The sequence below is a fragment of the Nicotiana sylvestris genome, chromosome 3 (genome assembly GCF_000393655.2).
Source record: "Nicotiana sylvestris chromosome 3, ASM39365v2, whole genome shotgun sequence".
NCBI lineage: Eukaryota > Viridiplantae > Streptophyta > Magnoliopsida > Solanales > Solanaceae > Nicotiana > Nicotiana sylvestris.
Window position 1 is genome coordinate 191,618,139 of NC_091059.1, and position 23,908 is coordinate 191,642,046.

The window sequence follows — 23,908 nt, forward strand, 5'->3', positions numbered from 1 at the left end:
AAACTTGTGTGTTATAATTGAGTTTGTTGAGTTATATTAGGAGTCTATTATGTTAATTGATTCACTTTCCGTTTAAAAATAGTGTAATCCCATGTTTCACGTCGTGAATACAGTCTAATGCAATAATCTGTCCAGCTGTAATCCCAAATTTCACGTCATAAATACAGTCGAATACAACAACTGATTAGCTGGACTTTCCTGATTCACGTCTATTTTTGTTATTGTATTCATGAATACAATAACTTAAATACATCTAATACATCTTATAAAAACAGAAAACGTATCTACAATCCGTAATATAACAAATGATATCTTTAAATAGCTAATTACCACTAAATGCTTTATGAAAATTTACCTAAAAGTTATTAAACATGAGGTTTTTGTCAAATGTTCAAGACGATGGTCATTCTTAAATCACACTCTCCTTTCCGTCAATAGGCCCAATAATTAAAATTATTTAATTTAACTTTCTCATAAATAAATTGTTCTTTCCTTATTTTTGCGGGATAGGACAAGGTAATTTACTTTTTTATTTCCCTTCAACTTTAGTTCTTAGGCATCGCCAAAAAGGCCCTAAAACTATTTTCTGCGACTTTGCAAGGCTGCGCATACAATTCTCGAGCGGCGGAGACAGAGACACCTCTATACCGGTTTGGACGAAAACATCTTTTTTATTTTTGTAAGCTCTAAAATTGAACCCCAGCTGTAATTATTCCATTTGATTTGGAAATCTTTTAAATTTTGGCACTGTTCACTTCAGGAATCTATTCAGATTATTATGAATGCAAATTTTAGGGTTTTCATGTTATACTTTTGTCCTTTTTATAACGTTGATTTGGACTATCAACGAGGAGTCTTGATCTTTATTTATTTATTTATTTTGAATTTTTTGTTGTTATATATACTGAGAATTAACGGATGAATCGTGATTGATGTAGTATTATGGGATTCGTGAGTAGTTTTTTGTTTTTTTTTCTCTTTTATTCAGTGTAAAGTTTATTTTTTGTGAATGTTCATGCTAGATTATATGTATTACCAGTGTATATGCACTTTATATAGTTTAAAGCACGTTGTTTACAGGCTAATTGACAGTATGTTATCTAACTAATTCTGTTATTTCGAGGCATTTTTATTCTGCAATTAATTAATGTTATTTTTATATGCTTTCCAAAATTAAATGCCTGACTTGTTTGTTTCTTGTGCAAACTGATTCCCTTATTAATGGAAAGGAATATTTGGGATCTTTTATCTATACGAGCATAGTTGCTAACTGCAGCTAGACAGCTTACTGCTGCATTTCAGTTTGCTAGTTGCTTTTAGCTCCCCATTTATTACTACTTACATTAGCCGACTATTTATTAACCCTCCTACACATGAATGCCGCCTTTTTTTGTCTTCCTGTATTGTCTAGATCTGTAACGTTCCTGATGACACACCTCTAAAGAAAAGAATCACAATAAGATTTGAGTGATTTTGTCTTAGATCTTTAATTTCTGTTGGATAACTAAGGATGCTTGTTAAGAATTTGCTCACATAGAAGCAGCCAACGATTTGTTGTCTAGTGTTAGTTGTGTTGTGCACTATCTGACTCTGCCAACTAAATAAACTATTATTTGTGTGTTACTGATGAGAATATTGTGCCTTGCGGCCGTAGCTTGTTTTCACCCCACATTGCTTAAGACTTGGTTGAATTGCCATATCATTACTTGTTTTTGAGCTGTTTGTTTCTTATTGTTGTGGTCTAATTCTTTTTGCTGTACTCACTCTTTTACAGCACTCTGTGAGATGGCAGGAAGGAATCGCATTCCTCGGGAAGCATTTGATAACCGCCGGGGCTATCCCGCAGAAGGACATATTACTCGGGGTCCTATGCCTCGGCCCATGCCTCATCCTGCTTTGTTAGAGGAAGAACTTGAAATACAACATGTTGAAATACGCAGACTTTTGGGTGAAAACCGGAGACTGGTTGAAGATCGAATTGCTCTTCAACGTGAATTGGGTGCTGCAAAAGAGGAACTTCATCGCATGAATCTTGCAATAGGAGATATTCAGGCGGAGCATGAAATGCGCTCTAGGGAACTGATCGAAAGGGGTTTGAAGCTGGAAGGTGATCTTAGAGCTACTGAACCTCTGAAAAATGAGGCTAAACAACTCCATACTGAAGTTCAGAGGCTTAATACTATTAAGCAGGATCTCTCTGGCCAGGTGCAGACCCTCACCAAAGACCTCGCCAAGCTACAAGCTGATAGCCAACAGATTCCCCTTTTAAGGGCTGAGATTGATGGTCTGCATCAGGAACTTTTACGCGCAAGGTATCTGCTCTTACTTTGTTTCTTTCTGTGTCTGGAGATATGATTAACACGGAATGCTGTTACTTCAAACACCTGCTTGGTGGCCATCAGGTGTTGAAACCCTTTTATTAATTTGATCGTGACTTATAGGTCTGCTACTGACTATGAAAAGAAGGCTAAAATTGAACTCATGGATCAGAGACAGGCAATGGAGACAAATTTAGTTTCAATGGCACGCGAAGTTGAGAAGCTACGTGCTGAACTTTTTAATTCTGATGGTAGAGCATGGGCTGCAGGTACGCTCTTAGTAGTTTACACTTAATTTTATAAAGCATGGGGTGGGAGGGGGGGGGCAGTTTACATGTTTTCTATTCTAGTGGTGGAGCTACTGTTTTAATTGCTTCTCCAATGCTTTCCCGAGCAGATTTGACTCATTCCAACTGTAGAAATGGCTTTTTCCTTTTACTCCCCTTTTTCCTGTATTGGTATGTAGTAGAAGAGAAGTTCAGAAATGGTTGATGCTCGAGTCTTGGGATTTTAACTAATGGTAAAATGGCAGAGTCTGACAAGATTCATTTTTACCAGTGTCCCTAAAGAAGGTGTTAAAAACCTTGATAAGTGCTAAACGTTTTGGTCTTCTGGGTAATTGGGGACCAAGCTAACTCTTATATTTGAGCAGTCTTATTATTCACTTACCGGATAAAAGCTAGTTATCTTTCTCCTACACGTACTTTTAAAATTTATTAGATGAGATTGCCTACCTTGAGCCCCAACTTCTGTGCAGTCTGGCTCTACAGCGAGGCACAGCCGCACAGCCTAGTTTCTCTTGAACAACTACCTTCTTACAGCTGGATTAGATTTCTTCGAACCAATGTGGCATCTGTTTGACTTTACATACTGCTTTAAAACAGTGTGTCTATAGGCCCACCTGCCTGCATGCATCATTCTACGTATGATATAGGAAACTATGTTTTATTATGTAGCTGTATATACAACTACAACAAACTGAGCTTATCCCAAAGAGAGAAAATAAAAGCTGAGATTAGATGAAGCAAACTATCAAGGACCATTATCATCCAAAATATTTCAAGCAATTCACTGAGGGCCTTGTGTTTCGAATTAGCAGCAAATGTACGTAGCATTATACAGTTGTCATTATGCGAATATGTTCTTGCACTTTTCTTTGTAATGGCTCTTATTATGTTTCTAGTAGTTTCTTAGATAGCTCTGTTAGAAATCTTATCTATGCTTGATTGGTATTAGTTAAATTTCTCCGTTTTTTCCTCTACCCAATCTGCTGTCCCAGGTTAGCCTCCATATTTATTTAGTTAGTTGCCCAATGTGGCAATCTTAGGATCTGGGGGCCCTTTATTTGCTGTTTATAGATGAGCCTCTTTAGTCTTCTTTTTTTTTTGGTTTTCCTTGAGCTTGAAAGCAAGTAGGGTTCTGTTATAACCCAGTTATAATGGTAGGATGGCAAGGCTTGGAGTAGTGAATAGTGATTCCAAGTAAAAGCATTCTTTTCTGGATTATTATTTTCTCAAGTAGTTTGCAGGTTTTGCCCTTTGAGGCTAAATGACCTTTAGATTTGGGAGTTTATGATGAATACATTTCTTTGGTAGTGCTTGTAGCTCATGATATAGGGACTCATTCTGGAGTTGCAGTGAAGGGTCTCTTTTGGTTCCACTTGTTGCAGTGTTAGAGGCAGACCTACCTACCAACCGGCTGGCATCCCTCACCACCACAAGAAAAGCGCCCACTTCTAGAGATAGAAAGACTTATATAGAGATGGTCAATTTCATTTTTTACTGCTATTGTCCTCGGAAATGCAACTAGGTAATGACCAAATAGTGCACGAAACACAACAGTATAGTCGAACAATATGTGCCTGCACGATACTTAGAAAAAAAGTAATGTGCCTGCCATGATGGAAACATGCATTCCTTATATAGGTTCTTTAAGGAAAAGTAGTTTAAAATCCATCCTCAAACTTCTTTAGCTAAAGGGTAGTGAGAAGAATGATTACAAGTTATATCTTTTTATAAGCCTCCACTGTTTGATCAGTAGAATTAGAACTTAGTTTACTCTTGATAATTGTTAGAGCATATATTGGCCTTCTAGTGTGGTTGATGGAGTTCAAGAAATGTGACGGTTCTTTGTTCTTTTGGTTACTTATGTTAACGATTTATTATCTGTTTGCTAAAGGTGGATCATATGGGATGAAATATGGCAGACATGATGCAACTTTTCCTGCTCCTCATGGCGAGGGATATGGGGTTCATATGGTATGAATATTTCCAGTCACATGATTGGAAATTTTATTTTAGTGGTCATAGCAAACAGCATAGGTAGTGTCGACTTGGTGGATTGACATTCATCCATTATTCTCAGGGTGCTGCGGACACGGGTCCTTTGTACGGTGCTACTTCAGCTTCATGGGGAGGACTTGAGAAACCTCAGATGAATCGTCGTTGAGGTGTTCTCTCCTGTTCGCTTGCTATCCAGTAGGAAGAAGGGCCTCTTTTTTATTCTTATGTTTGTGCTTATAATTTTCTAGTCTCTGATGTGGATGTTATTATATTCGGGTACTAAAGTACTGTGTGCTGCTTGTTATCTTGAACTGTATAGGGTAATTAAGGCTCTCCCATAGCTGATGGAGATGGATATTTTTAATTAATGTCTAATGTTATAACTTTACAGTTTAAAAGTAGCAGCATTCCAGTTCTTTGTGTACATATTCCTTGTCCATTTTGCTCTTTGTGAGCATTTGATTCTCTTAATAATTCTGGTGAAACTTTTAAGATTGTATCACTTGAGAAAGCATTTTGCAAGGGACTAGCTGATGAATTTGGGAGTATGGTTGACCACGTTGTTATCATAATAGATGGTGTACTGTATGAGAATATGAAGTTGCCAATGTTTTGGCTTACTAGAAAAAAGTATTTTGGGATTTGAAGCTTAACCGTGAGGTAGCTGCTTTGAGGACATTACAAACCCATGTTCTCTTGATTGTATTAGTTGGACCTCCCTTTGAGATATATATTCAGTACTTAATTCTGACAGAAGAAATTGATGCAGTGCAATAACCCTCATCACAATAGGAACCACTATTATGGTAGACTTCCCTGAAGGATTTTTGCACTGTGTTTCTATTCCCTGGGTGTATTATTCAAGCAAGTATATAGGATATTGGCCAGGATAACTGTAGTAAAGAGTGGAAAATGAATGATGATGTAGAGTGGAAATGAATGATAGTGAAGAGTAAATATGAATGATGTCCACCAGTACTTATGGGAGAATGCTGTATGGGCATTATATTTATGAATGCTTTTGTTGAGCGGATTTTCTTGTTTAGTTGTTTATGAAGAAAATCAGCAGCAGTGAGTATGCCTATCATAAGTATTGCACTTGATGAATGACAGTCTGCTCTGCAGTGGCATGCTGTAAACATAGTGATGATCTGAAGAGTCTGTAACTATCCTATCCCTGTTTTATTTGAGTACAAACATGAAGTTGGTGGTTAATGATGAACTCAAATCATTATGGGGTACTGGAGAGAAAGGATTGTGCCTTAGGGAATAAGAAGTATAGTGTCACTCAGTGAAACACTGTGCGTTGGTCCAGCAAGTTATCAGTTCCATTGGAGGCAGCTACTACAGCCCAAAATAGATTGGCATGGTCTTGTAGATTCTTTGGAATGAGACCATGGTTACAAGATGGGGAGACAAAAGGCAGAGCGGTGAAGCTGGGATGGTCTTGGAGTTTAGAGAGCTTGAAATACCTCCCTGATCTGATTTTACTCATTCAAATTCGAAAATGCAGCAACTTTTGGGTAATCCTTCTTGAACCGTTCACTTAACATGTAGCTGTTCTATACTGTTCAAGAGGTAAGTCATCCTGGCTGCAGCAATTGGAATACGAGTTGCTTATGTATGTTCAGATCTGGAGTGAAGACAGTGGAAGCTACATTGGCAATCGATGACTGCCAAACAAAAGGCCATAGGCAAGTATTCTGTTTCGATGGCCCCTGAATTATACAATATTTCTACCAGAGGTTTTACTTGGATGTGCTTCTATATCTTCTTTCTGTCTCTTTGCGTTTCTGTTCAGGAATATTTAGATGTAGATCGCTCCCTCTCTTTCTTCTTTATGCTTGTAAAATGCCTTCTTTTTGGGGGACTAATTCTTGCGGACACCGGCTTAATATTTAGGTTCAGTTTTCCTTATAGTCTAGGATTTGATGTCAGTTTCACTAACATATAGTCTAGGATTATTATCATCATCATCATTCTTTTTATATCGACTTTCTTTTCCATTTTTTACCTGTTATATGTTGATATTGTGGTGGGTGGGTTTAGTTCTTCATAGAGACTTATTTTATCAGTGAATTGAAACAAAGAAGGAATTTTTGCTTCCATTTACTTGATGTTGAATGCATTGTTGGGAGGAGTTTGCTTTGAGGTTCTGTTTTGCAGTCGTTTCTTTTATTAAAATAATGGTGGTGTTTGGGCCTAGCTTGCATGCTTCTTGACTATTTCACCATTCCTGCTAGCATTGGCAGAGGTGTTAGGTAACTATGCCTACCAAAGTGTAGCCAGATGAGAAGAAATCACCTAGTATTTTGTCTAACCTTGATCTCCAAGGTTTGCACCTGTTTCATTGGCCACTAGGAGACACTCTTGGGTGCTCATTCTATCGTTTGTTAGCAGTGTTTGGGTCACAAATGGGAAACCAATGTTAGTTATAGTATGGTATTTCACTTTGCAGTTCAGACATAAAAGGAGATACAAATTGAATTTTTGGGTTGAAGAAGCAAGTAGGTTACTACCTTGCTGACAGTGTGTGCACCTTATTAATGGATAACGCAGTGTTGTTCTACGCCGGTTTCATGTTGCATTCTTTACTTAGTAGTTGAAGCATATCTCATCTCTATGAAATGGGGTCAATGGTCTGCAGTTCAACTACAGCTATTTTCAGCACAGCAATCTTGTATTTAGGTGGACTGCTAAATTATTTACTACTTGGTTTTGTGTGCTTGAGTGGGTTTACCTATTAGTTAGTTAGTGCCAGTTATTTAAAGGGAATCACTCTGTAATTGAAGAAGGTGAGTAAATTTGATAAGATGCTGAGATTTCATTGTCCAATCACTGAAGGCGGTTGGATTTTAGTTCCGGCGTAAAGCTTTATGAAAATTAAGATCAAGGAAGAAGCTTTTGGCATTTGAGATAAATGACCCAGGTGCTGGCGGTGCTAGAATATTTTGGGTTTGCCATGGAGCAAGGAGTACATTTTTTTTCTGGTCAGCAACTGCTCAACACTTGGATTGCTCATTGATTCCGTTTTTCTTTTCAATCCTTATGAACTATAATTATTCCACAAAGCTTATAGGTCCCATAGACTTGCCCTAAAAGAAAAATTAATAGGAAGAAGGAATCAACATACTATATGGATCTATCACGTGACTGGTAAATTTACTCATTTACCTTTTCATATTCTTTTATGTCATGGTATTAGAACTCAGAATGCTGCTTGAATTTGCACAATTGTCTCCTTGAGAGTCTTGTTTATCAAAAGCATTTATGACTAAAGTTATTTTCTTCTTTTCTTTTTCCTTGCAAATAGTGCTCACATCATAGTTTGTTCTTTTCTTTTTGCAGATGAGAAAGCTGGGCAGCTTGGTTCAATGATCTGCTTTTTCCTTATCTTGTTGCCTTTATGCTATTGGAGGTTTTTTGGGGTACAAAGTTGGGCCATGACCTCTGGGCTGTGGGAGCTGGACACAGTATAGTTGGATGTTTTCTGACTTAGTCGTTCAGTTTGCTTGGCTCCTAATTTGGGGATCCTTGACTGGGCTGTCGGATAATGGTAAGAGGTATCTAGGGGAACTCATGATGATCTGTTCCAAGTCAGTTTGAATTGGGATATTTCTGAGTGGTATTGAATGGGAAGTTTGAAAGGAATCCAATTAACATCCACTTTGGGCACAAATTCAAGGGTGTTATAATGGGAGGAGCTTGACCGTGAATCAGCCCACACACGTGTGATCCAGGAAGTTGACTTCCGACATTCACCATTGGGGTATGGGGAGGGGGACATATTTCTGCCCATGCCTGTTTCAAGTTCCGTATCACCCATGTGCATGTTTTTCAAGTTCCTTATCACCCAGGGCTTGATTCCATTCAATCATCAAGAAAGTCAACAACCCGTAAGTCGCATAACAAAGTTCAAATGGATAGTAGTTGCCGTGCTGTTATTTAGCAGGATGGGAACCCGGTTTTAACATCTTATGCTCCCAGAGGTTTTATCTATGAGCAGCAGCATAAAGAAACACACGCAAAAGTGGGATTCACAAAAAGAGAGAGAGAGAGAGAGACCCAAAAAGCAGCTTGATCGATTTGACAATAGTCAGTACACACTTTTTAGTCTTCAAGTGTGTTTTCTAAGGGATAGGACAGGGTAGCAAAATCACAGAATACTAAGGCTAATATGGTTGGCCTTTTACAGTACGCATCTGGACTGGATGGGCTAGTAAAAAAAAAGGACCTACATGGGACGTACTTGATATTGAAATATGAGGTTAGTATGTAAGGGTCAACATCCTTGAGGTAGTTGCATGACCTGATTGTCACTGATTAACATGCATTATACAATGCTTAAACACGATTATCTGTGCATGCTCGCAGCGACTAGTTTCCACGTATTTTTGTTATCTTCTACTTGATTGCTTGTTGTCTTATCATCATTATTTTTTCGTTAGTTTGGACATGGATTGAGTTTGCCATTCTAATATTAGAGAAAGCTTATATGAACTTTTTAATGAAGTTCATCATAAGAGTGTCATTCCCGCTGTCAAGTCATAACAGCACAAAATCAAAAGCTAGACCTAGAAGATTGGGAGAATATTGTGTTCAAGGCAAACAATAGAAGTCGCATCTTTTGTTATAGGTAGGAGAGACCGACTTATTCTCTACCTCTTATTAATGGTTAAAGCACAATAGTTCATTCTATGGCCAAATCAAGTATTTAAAAGTTACTTTGAAATATTCTCAGTTATCTTTTCAATTGCAAGTATAACCAGTAAAGTCAGTCTCTTTCGAGCAGTTCTTGGGGATCTAGCACTTTAACACATTGCTCCTCTCCGTTGATATCTAAGTGCATCCCAAAAATGAAAAATGAACAAATAGGCTATAAAACATAACTTCCACTATTCCGATGTAATTTGAGTTCTCTGCATATTTTGCCACCAAATTATGCGCCTTTGTGTTTATTCAACATTCTTTTGATGCTCAACGAAAGGTAGAATACTCATCTTTTGGGACAATAACAAATATTTACCGTGAAGTCTCAAGTTCCCATCTCAATGGAAGCAAAAAAACATAAGATGATTTCTTTCTTTTGTTTAAGCCTTAATACGAGCATCCCGGTACTTGTGTTGGTGGGAGACAGTAAGATGATCCGAACATTAGTAGCATATATTAATAGAACAATTGAGTTGCGCATAAATTGGTCCAAAGTTATGATAAAGGAAAAAAGTACTTTTGTATATAATCTTGTAGTCAAAGTATTTATTACCAAACGTTAAGGACACTTCTATTGGACTCTCTCCTCCTAAGCAATAATAAAAATAGATTAAAAATTGAAACCAAGTATTTATTTACACAAATAACGGATCACATTTATGGTTTACTTTTCTAATCATATATACATAAATTATACATAATAATTATGTATTTATAATACATAAATTATGCATATTTATATTTTCGCCAGTAAATTTTAATTTAACCAGTTAGGTGGCTGCCCTTCCTGCAATCGAGTTGGTGGAGCAAAAGCAGTTGGGCAAATTAGTGGCGATTGTTGGGTGAACAAGCTCCCCGGGATGAAAGCAACAAGGATAACGAGGGTCGCATAAATCCAAATTTCAACTACTTTTGCTGCCTCTTTCAATTCCAGTTCTAATTCTGTAGTATATGTTGTTTTACTTGTGATGTAAATAAAGAGACGGAGTATGCAAGGCTACTCTGTATTTTCACTTAAAGTTTGTCCCTTTCCCCTCTTTTCTCTTCCTTCAAATTCACTGCCCTTTAAATTGAACTCATGGAAAACAAGGGTTCACTCTTCCCATGTTGGAATTCCTTCTGATTATGCCCCCAACAAACGTTTGCTTCTTTTCAAGGTAATTTCTGGATGTCTTTCTTTCATATAGTAATTTTCTCGGTAATTTATGTGAAAATTGGCAAAATTTCAACAAATATTAGATTTTGAACCCATGATTTAGAAGTATAATGAGTTTATTGTTCAGAATTTTAAAGATTGAAGCCATCAAGTTTAAATTTTCGATCCGCCTATGCCCACAGTTAATTAACTTCGAATTACCTAGACTATTGAAACGACGATGCTACAGACTGAGTTATAATACAGATAAACTTTAGCTTATTCGTTTAAAGAGAGACAAAGTTTTGAACTTTACTAAAGACTGGTTTCCAATTTTAGTTCATACCAATTTAGACCAGGTCTGTCTATCTGTTCCCTTAACTACCCTTTTTCCTTATATGAATGATTGCTGATTTCTACTTGCAATGTCAAGTAACATTGTTCTTTTTCTGGACATCAGGTACGTGCAACTGCTGCTGAAACTGATCAACCAAAATGGTGGGAAAAGAATGCCTCAAATATGGTTGACATCCATTCAACTCAAGAATTTTTAGATGCCTTAAGTCAAGCTGGAGATAGATTAGTCATTGTTGACTTTTATGGCACATGGTGTGCTTCTTGTCGCGCATTGTTCCCCAAGGTGAGTATTTCAGATTTCCCTGAGTAATGAACCATTGCTTTTTACGCAAACAGAAATTCAGTTAGATTGAATTTCATGCAAAAGAGGCGTTACACTTCATTGACATTCTCAAATCTTATAGTTCCATCCAATTTGGAGGCCTTTTTAATCCCTAGGAGTTTCTTTTTTAAAATTTATATTATGTGCACAAGTACCTTATATTTCTTGTGCTGTTTTGTATTGTTTGGAGCATATGGAATAAAATAAGTAGGAGAATGTTCCCAAATTAGTGAGACCAATGTAGAAAACATTAGATCTTTTTCTGTTTCAGATGTATTTTCAGTGTTTTAAGAGAATACCATGTTGTATAGATGTTGACAGTGGCTAAGGCAGAAAATTCTCAAAAGATGTTCAGACTTGAAAGAAGTAAAAAAAATTCCTGTCAAAGGATGTTCAATATATGCTATGTACATTTAAAATCTAATATTTTGCTTATATACATAGTGTAATTTTTTGTAATATTTTGACGAAGGGTGATTGACTATCCTTAGCAAAAGGTGGCTTCGCCCCTGATGTTGAACAAACTTGATATATGACTCATATATACGTTTATTAAAATTAGTGTTTATTAAAATTGGATTGTTTTTTGCTTTTCAATGGCCAGGTCTGCATGATTGCCGAAAAACACCCAGAAATCCTTTTCCTTAAGGTGAACTTTGATGAGAACAAGTCCTTGTGCAAAAGCTTAAATGTAAAAGTCCTCCCATATTTCCACTTCTATAGAGGAGTTGACGGCCTGTTGGATTCCTTTTCTTGCTCTCTCGCAAAGGTAGGAACATCAAGTGCATATCGGTGTGATTTTATTTTTATTTTCCATCAGTGTCTAATTGCATTAAGATACTTCTTACACTCCATTCTCTCCTGTAGCCTCAAAGAAAAAGAGAGTAAGTGACTAAAGGGATATAACTTGGACACCATGATTGACTTCCTTAGTTCTTTACACATGCTGTAATGTTCTTATTCTTCTGGATGTACATTTCACCGGCATTACCTTTTTGTTGGTTTACATCAATAAATTACTTACAATACCTATCAAATTTGGAAACAAAATCTTTGTACAAGGCAGGGGAAAAGAATGTACCGAAAGGACACAACAAATATTTATTCGGTGGCGAAGACTCAAATTGACTATCTCCTCCTCAGGAGATGCGACAGAAGGTTGTGCGAGGATTGCAAAGTTATCCCAGGTGAGACCCTTGCAACGCAACATAGGCTTTTGGTGATGGACATTAGTATTATGATAAGAAGGAAGCAGAGGTCAGTACGAGGCCGCCCGAGGATTAGGTGGGCGCCTTGACTAAGGTTAAAGCCCAGGAGTTGGAAGGAAGGTTGTCGGCAATGGGAGCTTGGAGAAGTAGTGGGGACGCAAACACTATGTGGTCGACGACGGCGGACTATATAAGGAAGGCGGCGAGAGAGGTGTTAGGGGTATCTTCAGGCCGCACCGGTGGCCACAAAGGAGACTGGTGGTGGAATGCAGTTGTACAAGGTAAAGTGGAAGCGAAGAAGGTGGCTTACCTGCGGTTAGTGGGGAGCATTGGCGAGGAGGAGAAGAGAGCGAACATTGCGAGATATAAGGTAGCCAAGAAGGAGGCAAAGATGGCAGTGACGGAGGCTAAGACCGCAGCTTTTGCTCGTTTGTATGAGGAACTAGGGAACAAAGGCGGGGAGAAGAAGTTACTCCGACTCGCTAAGGTGAGAGAGGACGACTCGGGATCTGGACCAAGTGAGGTGCATAAAAGATGATGACGGCAAAGTTTTGTTGGGGGATGACCAGATTAAGAGGAGATGACAGACCTACTTTCATAAACTTCTAAATGAGGAAGGGGATCAGGATATTGTACTAGGTGAATTGAGGAATGCCGACAACCCCCATGAACTAAGTGGTTGTAGGAACATTGAGGTCGATGAGGTCATGGAGGCAATGCGTAAGATGAGAAGGGGCAGAGCTACCAGACCAGATGAAATTCCGGTTGAGCTTTGGAGGTGTGTGGGTAGAGCAGGCTTGGAATGACTTACTAAGTTGCTTAATGTTATATTCAAGACTAATAGGATGCCCGAAGAGTGGAGGTGGAGTACAATGGTCCCGTTGTATAAGAACAAAGGTGATATCCAGATCTGTAACAATTATAGGGGTATTAAATTACTAAGTCATACCATGAAAGTCTGGGAGAGAGTGGTAGAAATGAGAGTGCGAAGGACGGTGTCTATTTCAGACAACCAGTTCGGGTTCATGCCGGGGCGATCTACCACAGAAGCTATCCACCTTATTAGGAGGATGGTGGAACAATACAGGGATAAGAAGAAGGATCTCCACATGGTGTTTATCGATCTAGAGAAAGCGTACGACAGGGTTCCTAGGGAGGTCTTATGGAGATGCTTAGAGGCTAAAGGGGTCCCGGTTGCCTACATTAGGGCGATTAAGGACATGTATGATGGAGCTAAGACTCGGGTTAGGACAGCAGGAGGCGATTCCGATTATTTTCCGGTTATTACGGGGTTGCACCAAGGGTCTGCGTTCAGCCCTTTCCTATTTGCCCTGGTGATGGATGCTATAACGCATCATATTCAAGGGGAGGTGCCATGGTGCATGCTATTTGCTGATGACATAGTCCTAATCGACGAGACACGACGCGGCGTCAGCGAGAGGTTAGAGGTTTGGAGACATACCCTTGAGTCCAAAGGTTTCAGGTTGAGCAGGACGAAGACGGAATACCTTGAGTGCAAATTTGGGGCAGAGCCGACGGAAGCGGGAGTGGAAGTGAGGCTTGATTCTCAAGTCATCCCTAAGAGGGGTAGTTTCAAGTACCTGGGGTCGTTTATTCAGGGGTCCGGGGAGATCGACGAGGATGTCACACACCGTATAGGGGTGGGGTGGATGAAATGGAGGTTAGCGACGGGAGTCCTGTGTGACAAGAAAGTGCCACTGTTACTGAAAGGTAAATTTTATAGGGCAGTGGTTAGGCCTGCTATGTTGTATGGGACCGAGTGTTGGCCGGTGAAGATCTCACACATCCAGAGGATGAAAGTTGCAGAGATGAGGATGTTGAGGTGGATGTGCGGGCATACAAGGAAGGATAAGATTAGAAATGAAGATATTCGAGAGAAGGTGGGTGTGGCCCCCATGGAGGACAAGATGCGGGAAGCAAGACTCAGATGGTTCGGGCACATTCAGAGGAGGAACACTGATGCGCCGGTGAGAAGGTGTGAGCGACTGGCTGTGGTGAGTACGAGGAGAGGTAGAGGGAGACCTAAGAAGTATTGGGGAGAAGTGATCAGGCAGGATATGACGCGACTTAGGGTTACTGAGGACATGACCCTAAACAGGGAATTATGGAGATCGAGCATTAAGGTTGTAGGTTAGGGGAAATTGTGATTTCTTTTTACAGCACACTAGAGTGAGACTAGCCAGTTAGGAATTAGTCTTAGGATGCTATTGATCAGCTACTGATGATGGGCTTTATCTGCTGTTTATTAGTATACCTTACATCTTTCACATATTTCCTATATCTCTTATATTGCTGTTATTTTGTTATTTTATGGTATTTATGTTATGTTATGGATTTTATGGTATTGTATGTTATTTTATTATGAGTCTATTGATAGTACTAATATAGTGTCTCTTGTTGCCTTCTTGAGCCGAGGGTCTCCTGGAAACAGCCTCTCTGCCCCTCGGGATAGAGGTAAGGTCTGCGTACATATTACCCTCCCCAGACCCCACTTGTGGGATTACACTGGGTTGTTGTTGTTGTATTTTGGGCTACCTTTTACTCATCAACTCTTGGAATCATGCTCAGTTGAGATGGTAACATGGTGGAAAAGAAGTGAATGTTTTATATTTCTGAAGCATTGAGAAGAAATTGTTGATATGTCTTTCTATGTAAACCAGGAAAAGAATTACTGAAACCACCAATATATCTTTGGGTCACTTGAAGGGCTACTAATATTTAAATCTTTTAGGGACCCACAATTATGATATTGGTTGGATAACTACTCTTGACAAAAAGCAAACCCCCACATCTCTCCATAAGCAACTACTTCCTGTATCTTTCCATCTAACTTTAGGCCTTTTAGTACCAAGGCTATTAAGATTTGTAGATTTTGGGTATTCAATGATAATGGTTGTGTTTCCTGTTCGGTATACTTGGGGAATAGTTTGTTTCTGATGAACCTACACATGAATGTACTGACTCGACACTGTCCAAATGTTTGCACTGCCCAATTGTTTATCTCATCGCTGTAGTTGAAACTCCATTACATGGATATCTTTGGTAAATGAAATTTCATTACTGATAATGTGTTGTCCTAAACTTTTATTTGCTTATTTCTGGGTGAGAAGATTGCCTAACAGTCTAAGCATATCCTCTTCTACTACTCATGTTTTCACTTTTCAATCAGTTTTCCTTTGAAACAACTTACTCATGGAAAATTCATGCAGCTCCAGAAATTAAAGGATGCTATTGCAAATTATAATCCAGCTCATGCAAAAGAGAGTTCCCTGAAAGGAACTGATGATGGGAAGTCTGTGCTTCCTTGAAATTTCTGCATCCTAAAAGGCAAGGCAGTTTAAATCAACTGCAAGGTATAAATAAACAAATTTGCTTGTACTATATTTAATTCTAGAACCTTACTGCAGACTGCTATTGGCTGTGTCACAACCTTCCTTCTACAATGTGTTAGAAAGCTGTGCATAGTCCTTTGTACAAAGCATTGATTTTTTGCCATTGCTGTAATCTATTTCTTATGACGATATGGTAAAAAATGTTTTTACATATTAGTTTGTAATGGTTAATATTTGCTACTTTCATGGCAAAATCAAGCGTACAGAATATAATAGGAAAATGGATAATTAGATTAAACTACAGATATGATCGCGTTCCATGCAGATGGTTGAGATCAATATCAATGAAGATGAATTAACAAATTTTTAACTTATGTGTTTTACAAGAAAGAAGTTTTTATTCAATTTGAAGTCTAGAGAAACGGCAAGAACCTTTGAGGCTATAGCGTTCAAGATGTGTTTTTGACTACTCACAAGTCACAACTGCTAATGCTGCAAGGCATTTGGGTTTTGTAACTATCTTTGGCACACATGTACACACACACCCCACCCAAAAAAAAAGGGTTTCAATAGATAAATGATTGAAGTGAAAAGCAAATGGATGGAAACAGGGAGATTTTCAAATGAAGCAAGTGAATGAGTCCAAGACTATTGCTGTTGTTTTTCTTCTCTTTTATGACACTGATATTGTCTGTAGTCACAAGAAACTGATTGTTTCTTCTCTTTGTAATTTTATGATCAAATTAACATATAATGAAATCCGCTACAACTATTCAGCATGTACAAATCATTAGCCAAAGGGTCCAAGCTTCCAACTCATGTTATATTCCGACTATGTAGTAATTGTAGGTGCTAAAACTTTCGATCTCCTCCCTTTTATTAGTGCTTCTGTATCAGGGAAGTGACCATTTCTCTCCATAATATCCACAACATGACCTTCTGCAGTCACATTCACAGGGTATGTGACCAAATGAACACCCTTCATATCTTCTACTTCATCTTGATCGTAAATCTTCCACAATTGGTCTCCGATAGAACGGATTTTTTGCACGCATTCTAAGCTTTGAGGCTCTTGAAACACTTGTTCTGCTTTTGCTGTATGCTCATACCACAATGACATACGATATGCATGAACGTCCCTTTGATCTATGTCGCCTTCTTCACTTTTCGACTGATAGCATCCTATTGCAATCTCTGTGTCTCGTTGCCCATCCATGGATCTTTGATTTATGTTAGCAGAACCAATTAATAAGTAGGTGTCATCCACTGAAAATTTAGAGAAAGAGTTGTAAACATCTAAGCTTTATTAGTCTAGACGATAAGCAACACGAGCAGATGAGAGTTAACATCACGTATAGTTACTGAATTTTAACTCACCAAAAACAATAATGTCACACAACTTCACCAAATGTAACAGTAAAGTTACCTTGATCTTGATGTATAGGATTTGTCGTTATACTTGGTAAAATTCAGTTACTTTAATGTGACAAAGTAACTTTGCGATTTTACTATTATAGCATGTAATTTTAATGACTTTAATATTATAGTGAGTAAAGTTAAGTTACTTTAATATGGCAAAAAATAGTTGTGTAACTTTACTGTTATAGTAGATAAAGTACAGTGACTATAAACCAGATGTGAAATTAACTCGAGCGGAGGGAGATTTTCATACCTATCATGAGCTTAGAGTGGACATAAACCATGAATCTTCTTTTCTTTTGAGCTTTCCAATATTGTGATTCAGGATGTGGAGAATAAGGAGGAACAAACTCTCCCTTGAACTCTTCTTCTCTGTTTGCAAGGCAGAAGAAATTCAAGTAATCTCTAGGATGTCCTGGCTCACCACTTTCTTTAATAGCTTCACCTATAAATTTATACATCATCTTCATTGTTTCTCTAGTCCAATGCAATATATCTTGAACTGAATCACTTTCTGGCAATCCTTCAGGCCACATTGGTATCACAATGTACACAGCGAATCGCTCTTTAGCTTTGATTTTGTTTGCAACTTTTAGTGCAATCTCTATTGGAATTAAATTTCTACAGCCACAATGTTGATCTTGCTCCCAAAGGTGACATGCACCGATGAAATACTGATTTTCTATGTAAATAAATCTGTCAGCTCGTCTAATCGCTTCTACATAAGCTTCATGTATGCTTCTTTCAATTGGCATGTTCATAGGCAAAGGGCATGCTGAGACATGATCAATTGAACGAAAGACTTGAACGTTCCAATCGCGATCAGTAGAAGCCATGTTTGGCTGATTGCTTAGTTCTGGAATGGATCTTATAGGAATGAGCAAAGAAGGGCCAATTTGCTTATTCCATCTTTGTTCAAAATTGTTGAGTATATCCATAGCTGCTTGTCCTGTGACACGAGCGTGAGCATCGTGCCATGGTTCTCTCGGCCCTCCTTTGTGTAGGCTTGCACCAGATAGACTCGTTTGATAGAAATCGTAGCAATGTGATTCTGTGTTGAGAGTTTTAAACAAGGAGTGTTCTTCTGTATCGTAGCGACCATCACAAAGGTCTAAACCACCGATAAAGCTAGTGATTTCTCGACTAGTTGAAGATAGATGACTTCTTGAATCTACTGTTATTACTTTTTGATGATGTGCAAAGAATGAAGGCAGTTTATGGTGTAATCTGGGAACTAATTTGCATACTACTTTTGTGTCTCTGAAATAGGCTAAAGAATCTTCGTCGTGTGTTCTCATTACTCCTTTGTTCTTGATTATTGGTAAGGATGTTTCGTCGTCCCAAAGCATGATCCTCACAGCCACACCTTCCTCTGCTTTGCGCTTCAGTAATTCGCCTAGCTTTACTCCTTTTGCATGCATAATTTCTGTACTGGGATCACGGACCTGAAAAGGGAAGCCATCATTTTGCTAAGCGTATGCATAAAAAATTGTACAACACAAACGAAAAAAAGATAATTAAGTAAATAAAAGTATATTCTTCTAATAATTTATACTTTAAATGAGACGATCACATAATTCAACATGGTATCAGAGCAAGCAGAGGTCTTGATTCGGTCTCACTTCCACCATTATCAAAAATAATTTCCATCTGCTTTGTTCATGAAAAAGAATCAGACACGTATGTGAAGGGTGTGTTGAAAACATAATTAAGTTAATAAAGTACGTTATCTGTCTTTTACATAGCTTTTTGGTGCTGTGCCTCCTTGTCTATCTTTTCATTAATGTGCTGCTTATGCTTTCCTGAGCCGAAGATCTATTAAAAACAATCTCTCTATCTTCACAAGGTAGAGGTAAGGTCTGCATACACACTACCCTGCCCAGACCCCATGGTGTGGGATAACACTGGGTAAGTTATTGTAAAGTATGTTATCTGTAATAGCTTAAGTTTTTGGATCAGATGGTCATACAATTCAGCAACGTACACATAAAATTGTGCAACAAAAATAGAAATGATGGTAGTTTTTCCCCCTTACCAGGGCCAAATTAGGATTGAAAGACCAGCCTGCAATATAAATCAAATGCTTTGCACCCTCAATGGCTCTGTATATATCCTCCCACAAGTTTTTGGGTCTCTTGGAATGTTGAAATGGTGGTTGAAATGTATGTTGGTGATGTGCATCTTGATAAAGAGTCACACTACAGTTTGATCTTTGAGGAAATGTTGAATTTTTGAATCCTGTGAATGTACCATTCTCTAATATTCTTCCCCAACTTGGTTCATATTCTGCTGGTTTAAACCACAAAATGAATTGCAATTTCAGTTTCTTCTTTGGCTTCTTGTTTTCAGTTGAAAGTGGGAAGAATCCCTCAACTAAACTTGCTTCATTTAAGAGCTTATGAGAATGAACTGTGAATTTTCCTAAGGTGGTGCACTTTGTCTTTAGGGTAATGGTAATGGTTGTATTGGGAGAATGAGCACAGAGGATTTGAAAGGTTTGGTTCCAAACACGATCACGTTCTTGTGTTGTTTTTGCTACTGTTTTGTTATCAATCTTGATTGTCACATATGCAGGTTTTCCATTTGCTGAAATACACTGCAAAAAAAAAAAGGATTTTAGGCCTTAAAAACTGATTGTTATTGTAGCCCCAAGGGCTTTGATCTAACGGTAAGAGCATAGCGCTTGATGCATGATTAGGCACACCAAAGGTGGATGTAGCATATTGTTGTCGGGGTTCATCTGAGCCCAGTATTTTCATCACAAAGTATAAATTTATGTGTAAAAATTCACTAAAATTATAACAAATAATCAATATGAACCCAAAACTTTAAAAACACTATGGGTTCAATTAGAGGCTGGATTCAGGATTTCAAGAGGATGGGTGCACTATTGTGAAGAGGCGGATCTAGAATTTATATTTGACTGGTTTAACTTTAGTCTCTTTATTATGACCCACTACACTTTTAAAATTAAAGGTTCAAAGTAATATTCTTTTTGAAAGTTTAGTAATTTTCTCTCTCTCTCACACACACACATATATGCCGAAAACAAGACCGTTCAGAGTGTGATTTGAACTGTCAATTTTGAAGAAATATAACATTGTTATACATGATTTAGGGAGAGTAGTATGGATTCATGTGAACCCATATCCCTCAACTTGGATATGCCTATGAGTTCAATACTAATAACCTTAAAAGTTGAACCCATGGAGCTTAAATTTTGGATTCGCTTCTGAGGCGCACATCATGCGTTCGAATCATATCACAGATAAAAGCCTAGTATTTAAGTGAAAAGGATACAAGGACGAGCTCTTTATCCACTAAATTTCGTAGTGTACACTAACTGACTCTCGGAAATTTCTCAGTTATCAAAAAAGAACATGTGCTTGCAATGAATCACTTACCTTGAGAGGAATAGATGACTTATGAGATGTGGCACGGAAAATAGAGACTTCAAGTGTTCCATGAAAACACTTATATTTGCCCTCCATTTTTGCAGTTCTTCACAGGATTGATGATATTTGGTTGATTATATTTTGAGAGGGAAAGATCAGAGAACACACAGAATTTTCTTTGGTTTGTGAAAGAGTACACACATTAGTATGCTGATATATAAAGTTAGGTAAGTTTGTTATTTTAATCCAAAGACAGCTAGCTATGTATGTTTTGTAAATGAAGATATGTGAGGAAACTTGGAATGCAAAATGAGCAGTTGGAAGTGGACAAAACTTAAAAACATGTAAATTTTAAGCCTTAAAGGCAACCTTCAATTTCACTTCTAGTTTCTACTTTAAGCTCAAGTTTTCCCTATCCCACATTTGCTAGTTTTGGTGTTATGTGGCACTAGCTTAGGTTGCTCAAAGTAAATATTGGAAAATTTTATTGAATTGTGTGACCGTTTCATATGAAAACTTAAACTCTTAATCGAAACATACTTTTATTTACTCGGTAATTATATCTTCAATATGTCGAGCATTAGAGTTGTAGGTTAGGGTTAGGAGGTAGTTGAACAATTTTCTATTTCGTACCAGATGTGAGGCTAGTGATTAATATTGTGTTCACACTATACTTCCGTTTTCCATAGTATACGGCCTTATTTACTTGTTATTGTTATTGATTTTCATCTATTTTCTGGTTCTTATGTCGCTGTTTTTTATGTTTTCTGTTGATGGTACTGATGTATTTGTTCTTTTCGTCTTTTTGAGTCGGTGGTCTTTTGGAAACAGCCTCTCTACTCCATCGGGGGTAGGGGTAAGGTCTGCATACTGATCACTACCCTTCTCAGATCTCACTTGTAGGATTTCACTGAGTTATTGTTGTTGTTGTTGTAATTATATCTTCAATACGTTCCCTCACACGGAGACTTGGTCTTTTTGGTAATAGGTGGCATTGATACTTGAACTCAAAAACTCTATTTGCTCCATACTATAACAAGTTGGTGACCATCTCATTTATAAGCATAAAATATTAAAGAGGGTACAATTAATTATATCTTCAATAAACTTGGATAAATGTAGTCAGAGAAAATGGTAAGTATTATGGTTGAAGTACACCACCTTGTCTCAACAGATTGGCATATATTTGGTAGACGAATTCTTTCTTTCTTTTCGTTAATTATTTTTTAAAATTCATTGAATAAGATACTAATTTTTTGCGCGTCTAATGTTTGGCACGTTGGATTAATGCACTCCATATTGTCTATTTTGCTTACTTTTTTCGAACAAACAACATATTCTTAGTTTAAAGGTATCTATCATTCTGTTTTAAAGGATCTAAACGAATTATTAGCCCGTTTGGTCATAGATTTTGTCAAATTTTTTCCAAATGTTTTGACAAATACCTATTTGTTTATAGATTTTATTTATATTTTGACAAATTTTCAGATCCCAAAATCAGCTCAAGAGTTCTTTTTGGCCCAAAATATTACCATATGGTTTTTAAAAAAATTTCAAAAATTACCCCAAACCACTTTCTGTTATTATAACCCAACTAATCCATATTCACTGGCCACTTGTCCCTCATTAAACTCATGTGGCTTTGCCCTTCTCTATAAATAGAAGAAAACCTTAGCCAAAGTTGTTGTGCCAATCTGTGGCAATCCACCGCAAAGACAAAATTTGAAGGCAATTTGCTAGAATCTGCTGATGTTTGTATAAATTTTCTTCAGATTTATTTCGCTTATTTTGTATTAGTTTTCTTCGGATTTATTTTGCTTGTTTTGTATGAATTTTCTTTAGAGTTGTTGGGTATTTTTAATAGTTTTAAAACTTGTGAGTATAAATCTCATTTTATGTTTTGTTTTTCAAAAAAAAAAAGTGAAATATGTTTTGAAAAATTATGTCTAAACAGATTTTCATCTTCAAATCGAACTTCACCCAAATCAAAATTTTAAAATAAATTTAAAAATCTATGACCAAACGCTAGCTTAGTATTCCTTCATTTCTAGAGAAAGAGGAAAAAAAAGTTAGGTACTGCTAAATGTCATAATAATTAAGTAATTAACTAGAGGCTGATCCCTTAACACCAACGGATCTTTGCCTAACTTTCTTTATTCTATTGTTGGAAACTTGGAGGCAACCAAAGTACCTAACTCTTGAATCTAGAGAATTTTTTTTTCCACCTCAGACACATATTTTGCAGAAAAAATAGTAGTGGTAATAATTAAAATCTGTAACTGCCAATTATTTAGTTTTCCATTTCCCCCCAGGCAGGCTATGGGTTGGCGCCTTTTGGTACTTAGACAAAGTTATGCCGGATTATAATTCAACGATTGTCTTTTTTTGGTTTCTCATTCGGTGTTTGGTATCCGCATTGGAACCCGACTATATTCGGATTCACGCCGGATAGGATTCCATTCGGAGGTGTAGCGCTCTCTACCAAGGATTTTTCCATACTCAGATTCGAACCCAAGACTTCTGGTAAAGGGAGGAGCATCCACTGCACCACATCCTTTGGTGGTATAACTCAACAATTGTCATACCAGGATTAAGATCTTAGATTTTTTTTGGTAATGACGGTGAAAAATTACCATTAACAAAAACAAAACAATACACAAGCACATAAGAAACCAATTTGGCTTCTCAGGCCCCTGACGAGCTAATTACATAATCTTCTAATAAGTAAACTGCATCTATGGGCTTTCTTTGATTCTCATAGCATATCTATTCTCTCTGCGATCTCTCTTTGTATTTGTGCAATTACACAATAAGAAATCTTATATTATTAAGTGCATTTTTTTCGAATTTTTGGTTCATTGCATCGAAAATGGGATATATGATGTATAACAAAAGCATGTGTTTGGTTTTAAGTAATTGGATAAAATTATGTTTACAATTTTACCCTTATTTTAAAGTAACTAAGAAAGATGAAAAGGCAAACATAGATTGTTTATCCCGCTATTAGAATCCACTATAAAATAACACCAGACGAGTTGTATTTTAAGAAAATTTTGGTATTAATTTTATCGAAGAGTTCATCTAAACGAGATAAAATAATCTTGAACTTTATATCGAGATTATCTTTCTAATCCTCATAACTAAACGACCCTTAGGCAACATGGAAAATCAATCAGCAGCCTCCTCAGCAGAGGCAAATCCACCTTGTGACCTATGAGTTCACGTGAACTCAGTAGTTTTTGTCCAAATAGTGTAAATATGTTTGAAAAATTTACTAAATAGCTATAAATATTTGAATGTGAACTTAATTACTATTGAAAATTTACTCAAGATTATTACAAAAACCCATAAATATTAAATCTTGAATTCGCCTTTGTTGTTCTATGAATTCATGTTATATGCATTAATG

General features: G+C 37.3%; 3 protein-coding genes across 6 annotated transcripts; 2 read left to right on the top strand and 1 right to left on the bottom strand.

The window, feature by feature from the left end:
• Positions 1-500: 500 nt before the first annotated feature.
• On the top strand, positions 501-9,047 carry LOC104211280 (protein FLX-like 3). Of its 3 annotated transcripts, XM_009760317.2 has the most exons (6): positions 515-679; positions 1,775-2,312; positions 2,442-2,587; positions 4,497-4,576; positions 4,683-4,767; positions 7,949-9,047. In XM_009760317.2, the coding sequence occupies exons 2-5, from the start codon at positions 1,786-1,788 to the stop codon at positions 4,764-4,766; spliced, it is 837 nt and encodes a 278-aa protein (XP_009758619.1). In that variant the 5' UTR covers positions 515-679; positions 1,775-1,785; the 3' UTR covers position 4,767; positions 7,949-9,047. The 3 variants fall into 3 exon arrangements, with proteins under 3 accessions (XP_009758620.1, XP_009758619.1, XP_009758621.1); XM_009760318.2 differs by lacking the exon at positions 7,949-9,047 and having other exon boundaries at positions 501-650; positions 4,683-5,026; XM_009760319.2 differs by lacking the exons at positions 4,497-4,576; positions 4,683-4,767.
• A 1,019-nt stretch (positions 9,048-10,066) lies between these two features.
• On the top strand, positions 10,067-15,896 carry LOC104211279 (thioredoxin-like 2-1, chloroplastic). Of its 2 annotated transcripts, none has more exons than XM_009760315.2 (4): positions 10,067-10,467; positions 10,906-11,085; positions 11,729-11,893; positions 15,569-15,896. In XM_009760315.2, exons 1-4 carry the CDS (start codon positions 10,300-10,302, stop codon positions 15,659-15,661), a joined length of 606 nt encoding a protein of 201 aa, XP_009758617.1. In that variant the 5' UTR covers positions 10,067-10,299; the 3' UTR covers positions 15,662-15,896. The 2 variants fall into 2 exon arrangements, with proteins under 2 accessions (XP_009758617.1, XP_009758616.1); XM_009760314.2 differs by having other exon boundaries at positions 10,071-10,467; positions 15,563-15,896.
• Positions 15,897-16,063: 167 nt separating this feature from the next.
• On the bottom strand, positions 16,064-20,798 carry LOC104211278 (phospholipase D alpha 4). The gene is made up of 4 exons (XM_009760313.2): positions 20,509-20,798; positions 19,140-19,700; positions 17,358-18,549; positions 16,064-16,951 (listed from the first exon to the last, which is right to left on the bottom strand). Exons 1-4 carry the CDS (start codon positions 20,593-20,595, stop codon positions 16,518-16,520), a joined length of 2,274 nt encoding a protein of 757 aa, XP_009758615.1. The 5' UTR covers positions 20,596-20,798; the 3' UTR covers positions 16,064-16,517.
• Between the last annotated feature and the right edge of the window lie 3,110 nt (positions 20,799-23,908).